This window comes from Takifugu flavidus, chromosome 8 (assembly GCF_003711565.1).
Source record: "Takifugu flavidus isolate HTHZ2018 chromosome 8, ASM371156v2, whole genome shotgun sequence".
Classification (NCBI taxonomy): Eukaryota; Metazoa; Chordata; class Actinopteri; order Tetraodontiformes; family Tetraodontidae; genus Takifugu; species Takifugu flavidus.
Genome location: NC_079527.1, coordinates 11707283 through 11715526, shown reverse-complemented (window position 1 = coordinate 11715526; position 8244 = coordinate 11707283). Strand labels below are relative to the sequence as shown.

At 48.6% G+C, this 8244-nt stretch overlaps 1 protein-coding gene across 2 annotated transcripts in view; it reads left to right on the top strand.

Moving 5' to 3' along the window:
- Positions 1 to 3234: 3234 nt before the first annotated feature.
- Positions 3235 to 8244, top strand: part of fgd (faciogenital dysplasia) — a 33495-nt gene continuing 28485 nt past the window's right edge. The window contains exon 1 of one of the 2 annotated variants that reach the window (XM_057039813.1): positions 3235 to 3528. In XM_057039813.1, coding sequence (XP_056895793.1) covers positions 3507 to 3528 — 22 coding nt within the window. In that variant the 5' untranslated portion in view covers positions 3235 to 3506. The remainder of the gene's footprint in view (positions 3529 to 8244) is intronic. The other variant, XM_057039814.1, reaches the window with a different exon arrangement.

The window sequence follows — 8244 nt, the reverse complement described above, 5'->3', positions numbered from 1 at the left end:
CGTGCAGGAGTCTGCTGTGGTTATTCGGATGCTGAAGGGTTAACCGGGGAGGTGGCCGCTCTGCAGCCACGGCGTCTCCTCGGAACGTTAGCAGCTGGAAACCGGGAGCGGGGGAACTTCCCAGCTGTTCCAGGACTCGATCACATTTCACACAATCCCGCTCCCCCCACACCCTGTCCGGGACCTCTCTCCCTCTCTCCCTCTCTCTCTGCATCAGTCTGCGCACTCATCCCTCTCTTTTTGCGTTCTTTTCCCATCCCCTTTCCTTCCCTCCCCTCTTCCTGCCTTCTGGAGATACACCCTCACACTGAGCGGAGCCTGTTCCTCTTGACCTTTGCTGCTCCACCACTTCCTGTGCAGGCTCTGGAGGCCGGAGTTTGGCCTAATTAACGCCGTATTCTTCCTTTTTCTAAAAAACAATAATAAATAGAGGAAATAACTGCTCTTTTAGAAATTCAAAAACAAAGCGCCGAAGCTTCATATTCAAGCATTTACTCGATTTTCTTAGTTCCAGTTCAGATCTTCTGGATTTGTCATTAGGTTTTACACATTTTGTGCACATACTGGTGTGCATATTATTAACCTCTGGTCTAGATGATGTGCAATGGCACGGTATTAATGTGAGCCGGGGGGGGCAAGTCATTACACCAGAGCAACAGTAGAGCCTTTGTCAGTACCTGCCTCCTCTTACTGTACATTTCAAGACTTGAGTGGCAGGAGCCATATAGGTCAGTGGGCTTCATACCTTTGCACCAGTCCCACTCTACGAAGATGTTGAGGGTGGGCAAATCAGTCCTTGGAGGGCAGTTTTAAACTTTTTTTTTGTGTCCTACAACCCTTTCATTCAGGATCCCACCTCCCTCCGTTAAAGGGGAGTTTTTTCTTGCCACTATTGCTTGTTGGGGGTCAGGCCTTGGGATTCCGTAAAGCACTTAGAGATAATTTTGATTGTAACAGACGCAATAAAGACTGATTGATTGGTGAAAGGGATTTCTGCCTGGTAGGACACAAAACCCGGCTTGAATTCGCCCCTCGAGGACTGGATTTGGCAGATACCTGCGATAGAGGTTCACCCTGGTGCAATACCACACATCGCCACTTGATGTCGCACAGCTGATTAGATCTTCACATTTCAGTCGTGTGTGTGTGTGTGTGTGTGTGTGTGTGTGTGTGTGTGTGTGTGTGTGTGTGTGTACTAACAAAAGAGTCTTCTTCATGTTTACAAGCCCGGGCTGTCATGTGTTGAGTCCATGTGGAGCCTAAAGGAACAGGCGGCTGTGATCAGCTGATCTGGAGACAGCAGAGGCCTCACATGGACACATCCACACATCTACACTGTAAAAATAAAGCTTTGAAAAGCAACTATGCAGAAAACAGTCAATTACCATAACATGTGTACCTGCCCGAGTAGTAACATTCCTAAATTTTGCAGCTGTTTTTCTTAAAAGCGTGACCAGTGGTGTTTGTGTGTGTGTGTGATCTCAGCCTTGTGCTGCTTCAGAACATTCTTTAGTCCTGACTCTGGGTGCAGGGTCAGTGTCCTCCCATCTGACTCACTTGTTATCGCCCCGCTCCCGAAGAAACTGTGGTGTCTTCTCCAACATGCCAGGTTACGGCGGAACCATCATCAGCCAAATACAGTAGGTGTTGGGTCGAGCTTTAATTTGCACCCCTGAACAGAGGAATCGGGACTGACAGCTGAGTCTTGGGTGTGATCAGTCACATGATTGGAGTATTTGCACCATGGGGGGGGGGGGGGTTAGCACTCTGTATAGCTTATCTCACACCTTTCTGAGGTGAATTTCACACCTTTGCTGCTTGACACCCCCCATTATCCTTCATTCCATCCTTACCTCACCCCCGCTCCTCCATCCTTCCCTTTGTCCCATGAATGCTGCTCTCTGCTCTGTGGTTATTAGCACTGGATCCTCAGGGGAGGTGGGGGAGAGGACGTATCCCAGGGGGAATGTTTGCGTTCTGCTCTCTGTCCCAGGCAGCATGAGGGGCAGGAGCTCCGAGCACGGGGAGGCACAAACAGGGGCTCCGGGATCCACTCTGTTTTAATCATGAGTTCACTCATCCAAGAAAACGCTGTTCTCCGAAGAACAGAAGAGGGGAATGAGTTCTCCGTTGCTCGGATTTGCAAACGTCCTGGGCGCAATTGCGGCCACGGGGCAGAGGTAAAGGTCAACCACATCGCCCAGTGTGCGGCCAGACAGGGAGTCATTTTCCTCACAGGCCCTGCTGCTGTGATCCGACCGGCTTCAACACGTGCAGCAGCATCCACACACACACACACACGGACAGACACACACACACACGGACAGACAGACAGACAGACGGACAGACAGACAGACGGTGAGGGAGGCCTGCTGGCTGCTGTCACGCCGCGGAAGAGTGGTTGGGAACAGTGGCAGCATTGAGGGAACAAGCTAACGCAGTCGTGCAAGAAGATGGAAGAAATGGACTCTGGCCACTTCAGAAGGCTGATGCAATTTCTAATATTTCTGCAATAAAATATGTGAAATGTGACAAAACCTTTGCCCCCCCCCACGTGTGTCACAGCTGTTCCAGTGTTCACAACTACTTTTACAGCAATAAACAAACATGCTAAGATACTCCAAGTGTAACCGAGGTGCTCCCGTCTCCCTTTAAAGCAACAGCTGCCCTTGAAGGTATCAGAGCAGCAGAAGACTCTCAGATTTCATCAGCAACTCCGCTTTTATGACCAAAAGTGTGCAAATTCCTCCCCATGATTCACGGAGGCGGCTGACAGAACCCTTTCAGTTCCTTCCAAACTGAAGGCAATCAATTAAAAGGAGAGGAGAAGGTCTGAGCAGTGGCTTGGAAAGCCCGTGCCAGTTCGTGTTCCTGGCCTCCTTTTTTCCACACTAATGGGCAGCTGTCGGGTTTTCCGAGGCAGAGATATCTCTGGAAATAGAACTCATCCCTTTCATGACTTCACGTGACAAACCGCCTCAATGGCCGATGGGCACATCGTGGCTGGGAATTCCATCCTGGAACATGGAAAACCTGGAAAAAAGCGGGGGGTGTTTAAACTCTGCTGACACGTTTGATTTTTATCAACGAGATTCAACTTAATTGTAGGTTTCCTTCTCTTCTATCTTATCGTTGCAGCTTTCTCGAATGAATGGGACTGTCGTGCGCGCTCGCCGCGCCAGGAGCGCGCAATTCTTTCTTTTTTTTTTTTTTTTTCTTTTTCCAGCGGCACACAGAGGAAAGACTTGAGGAGAGGGAGGAGTAAATCACTCCATGGCAGTGCTGTGATTCTGCTCCTAATATCACCCGGGTGGAAATCGCTCGCGTCCGTTTGGGAATCATGGAAGTGACTTCAGAGTGAGCGCGTCTTTTACGCAAAACGGTGGGGGGAGAAGGGAGAAAAGGAGACGCAGACTTCCGACGTTGGAGAGGCGAGTTGTTGCTACTTTCTCCAAGAAAAGGGGGCTGATTGAATCGAGAGGGACTGGGGAAGACGTTTGTGCAGGATGCAGGGGGTTTCAGCTACCGGTAAGTCCTAATAAAGTCTCCTCCGTCTTATCTCTGCCTTTGCTCCAAATGGCTGCGGATTGTTGCGGGATTTTCGGGGGGCTTCCCAAATGTTTTCGCCAGCTGTCAATGGGGGCAGCTGCAGGGCCCGCATCGGCTTTCAAACTGCTCTCGGAATTGCGTTCGTTTGCCCCGCACGACCACCGAAACGGAGATTCTTAAAGGTCTGTTTGGAAAGCTTCAGCTGACACGGCAAGAATAGGAGCCAAGTCGTGCCGAACCCCGGGAGAAGGAGCTCTGACCTCACAATTGGCCTAATCTGACGGCGGAGCGCCCCACCAACACCACCCTCCAAACACACACGCACAGACACACGCGCAGAGGGAGAGACATAACGGCATAAAAGCTAACTTTAAAGTGTTGTACAAATGTTGATTATGTATGATGTATGTGAGAGAGAAAGAGACTTGATGAAGTGTGTGTGTGTGTGTGTGTGTGTGTGTGTTATAAGAAACGCCTCTAAACCAGCTGTTTATTATTCTCTGTGCCCAGCTTATTGTCTGTTTTTGTTGCATTTCCCTGAGTTGACAGATCTGGGACATTTGGCTTAATATCGCTGTCATCTTACCACACTGAATTACTGTGAGAACTAAACAGCTCAGAAAATTGGTTCATGTCCTAAAATCCCTCATGCACATTTAAGTGTTAGCATGCAGGCGGATATGGGGGGGGGGGGGGGGGGTCTATTAAGCGATAGAGATGGGCCCACATCAGGCAGCAGAAGACAGCTATGCAGAGGGAAAAAGAGCGTGTTTGTTGTGAGGCTCAAGGGGGGAATCGATCTACCGTCCTCCTGGCTGACTCGTTTTCCGGCAGTCCAGCAGCGTATCGCTTCTCTCCCACACACACTCTTGTTCCCAAGGCCTTGCCTTTTATTTTTTTTCTCCAGTTCCCTTTCTCTCTCCCACACTGTCCCAGATCAATCTCTGCCATGCCGTCACACTCCCACCCCTCAACACACACACACACACACACACACACACACACACACACAGGCAGTCAGATCAACCATGTTATTTTCTGCACTTCCCCTCAACTTTTGTGCTTCCATATGGGACAAATGCCATCCTGCGTGCTGGCTAATGCTTACTTTGGTGTGTATGATGACAGGGTTAACAGGGTCACAGCCTGCATCCATCAAATCTTTGGAGAATCTATCAAGATAAATCACTGTGCGAGCGAAGCGCAGCGAGATGGGATGGATCTGAGAACTCCATCAGGCTTTTCCGCCCTGTGAGAAGTGGATGGGCGACGAAGGTCTGCGCGTGCCAGCTCGAAGCTCCCGCACGGATCTCCTGACGGCCCGTTTAGCTTATTTATTATTAACAAAAGCTATTGGGTCTCCCCATGTTTAAACAAGCCAATGTAAACATCTCTCCCCAGTTTTAGATAAACACGCTGCACAGGAGTTCGGGGGAAGGACGGTGAGAATATTATCGGCCCAGCCCCCCTCCCTTCTCTTCAGCTCCGATGATCCCGCCGTTGCTCTTCATGGCGCTCATTTTCGTCCCACATTTTCCAGCATCGTCTCGAATGCCAGTTCATACGTTAGGCGAGGAGAGCACTCGTGAAATCACTCTTCATGGGATCCACTTACCCTCCGATGCTCCCGAGAGCTGGTGCAGGAGAAGGCTGACCCCAGAGTTCCCCAAAAAAAAGACTGAGCCCAGCAGCGAAAGACCAAGGCAGACGGATTATTTGTGGTTGTTTGTGGTCGACTGCTTATTTTGGGACAGGGATGCAGTGCATGTGCCTCAGAGTCGCACATTGGGAGCTATTGTGTTTAATTAGCGACAAACAGGCGGAGCGGCTGCACACAGTGTCGGTTGTTGTTGCACTGATGGTCATCGTGCTGCGACAAAAAGCCGCATTTACTGACTGTCAATAAGGGGCACCGAGGAATGCTCAATCCAGGAAGGAGTCGGACCTTCATGGTACCTTTAGAACAGCATCAGAGGCGCTGACAGGGGGGCGTTCTCTCACCTGGGCTCTGAAGGCATTTTACATGAATGTGGTCAGCCGCAAGGCGCCTCGGCATAAATTAGGCTGTAAAACCGGATTTTGACATGAAAGGAGAGCAGCAAGAAGGTCAGATTATGGGCTGCAGGGACCCAAGAGGCCCCGCCTCCCTCCAATTTCTGTTGTCACGTTATTCTCTGACCCTGCGTCTCCTTGTCTCTCTGCTTCTGCATGAGGCAGCGTGAGTCAGTTCCAGGGCCGATCACAAGCTCCGGGCCCGTTCTCGTCCAGCCCGGGTGTCACATCGATTTCCATAACATCGCGCCGCTCGTGCGCGGGCCCTGCGGTTCGTGAGTTTGCGGAGAACCAGCCTCAAACGCGATCCACCGCTTTTCTGCCAGGCAATTTCACGCCTCTATGTCCATCTCAGGGTCGTCGAATCCCTGCCTGAGCTGACAGCGCCACCTTGAATGCGAATCATGACGTCAGTGTGTGTCACCTCTGACCTTTTCACTTTAGAACTTTATTAGGTTTCGCTGTAAAGCGCCCAGCCTGCAGCAGGAGACGGAGTATGAACAGCCTTGAATATGTCAAAAATTTGGGAGGGCTCATGAGCTGGCTTTGTTGTGATAGATACCTTCTGTGAGCACAGAGAATGGATCGCAGCGTCATATTGACGCTCCTGTTGAACAGGTTTTTGACTCATTGCCGAATTGTGACGCCACCGTGCAATCATCCCGCACGCCCATCACCTGCCGAGGAACGGATGAAGGTTTGGTGGAGGTGGCTGCCGTTGGGTGGCATGTGCGTGAATACCTGCGATGCAGCAGACGCTTACACGTCAGCGCCCGTGAGGCAAGTTTGACAACTGAGGCGGTCTCCACTGTCGGGTGGTTACGAGGTCCTCGTGCATACATACAGTAACATTTGTGGTTCATATTTCTGTCCTTTAAATTAATAATTTGAACACATTTACACATGTAAGAATCTAAAACTTAAAATGAATGAGATGTTGACCGTTCCAGTAATATTATCGAGTATTAATTTACTCCTCTGTACAGTTTATTTCTAATTTAATATAATGTAGAAATGTTCAGAGGGGATTTTAGGAGCTGGACTGTAGCAGCATTTGTTCTGACTCAAATTCTCTTTGATATGAGGATGTTTCTGTTCAGAGTTACTGCGTTTTCCTGCGTACTGTGTTTTACTGGAGGTCTCTTGGCTTTCAGCTGTGTCTGGGCAACACACACACACACACACACACACACACACACACATGCACACACACACACACTCAAACATACACTCACACAGAAGGCGGAAGTGACCTAGTTTTCTTAAATGGTACCAACTGTTGAGCGCTTCTAGAAATGGACACAATTAGCAAATGTCACCCAGCAAAGGTTCTGGCACGTTAAATGTGAAGCACTGACCCAAAGAGGCTGCGTAATCGTCATCCTGCTCATTAGATCGTGCGCCCTTTGGGCCGCGTGCTGCGGTGCGGACGTTCACGGCCTCTCTGCTGATTTTAAAATGGGGGGGAAAGCAGCTGTTTTATTGCGAGATCTGATAAACAGGAGAGAGAAAGTGTTCAGGTTTTACACCCGTAAATGTCGTTGGAAAAGGACCTCTGCGTCCGTCTGGGTTTCTCCTCCAGTCTGCTGTCTGTCTGCCTGGATTGGACCTTCCCTCATGAGGGGATTTTCCTGGAAAAGTCATATGGAAATATGCACTTAAAGCACGTTCCATGCTGCTTCTCTTTGTGTTTATGTGCATTTTATGAGCAAAGCTCCTTCTCAGCAAAGAAAAGTCAGACACAGTCAGTTTCCTGTTGGCACTGGTGAGGCAGGGAGGAAGAGGAGGGAGGGGAGAGCCGGGTTTGGCATGGTGGTCCTGGAAGTGTGACCCCATTGCTGATTAACCTTTCCACATACTGGCCATTAAAAAAAAACCAAAATTGAAAACTGAAATTAGAACAAAATGTCAATTAAATAATCAAATTGACCATCAAAATGGCAAATACGTGTAACTTTTGGTAATTCACGGAATTAATTGAATAAGTGAGGAAACCAGGACTGGAAATAGGAAAACTCTGATATTGGACATAAAAACCTTTTTAGTGGGATCAGATTTGGGCCACAGGCAGGCTGGGAAAATCCTAAAGGAAGGAAGGATGAACTGTTACATTGTTATTTTTGGCTGTTCGTATGTTAACAAAAACATCTACATTCTTAACTTACATGTTGGCGTGTAGGCTCCTTGTTATTGTTTAGACTGTTTCTTTTTTATTGGCCATATTTAAGTATTGTTATTCCAGACTGAAATATCTTTGCACGGATTTGTCTATGGAACCTACTAACATGGCTTACATTATTTTTCCCAGCCTGACTTGATTTTAGGAGGTATTCATACATTTTGGCGCTGAGTTGTTGTTTTTTTTCAAGCAAGTTTTTTCAAGCACGATCATCCTCGGCGTAACAAATCTCAGCTCTTGTTATCACAGCTCCTGTGTAAGCTATAGAGTTCTGTTTTGTTACTTCCTTCCTTATTACTTTTATTATTTTCGTTATTTTAGAGAGCGTGACTAGTTTTGGTGACGGCTCAGGATGTGCACAACACTTGGTCGGCCACTAGATGGCACTGCAGTGTTTTGGACTCATTTCCCCCGCTCAGAAACAGACTTCCTGTTTGAATTTTGAGTAAACACATACCGGTAAA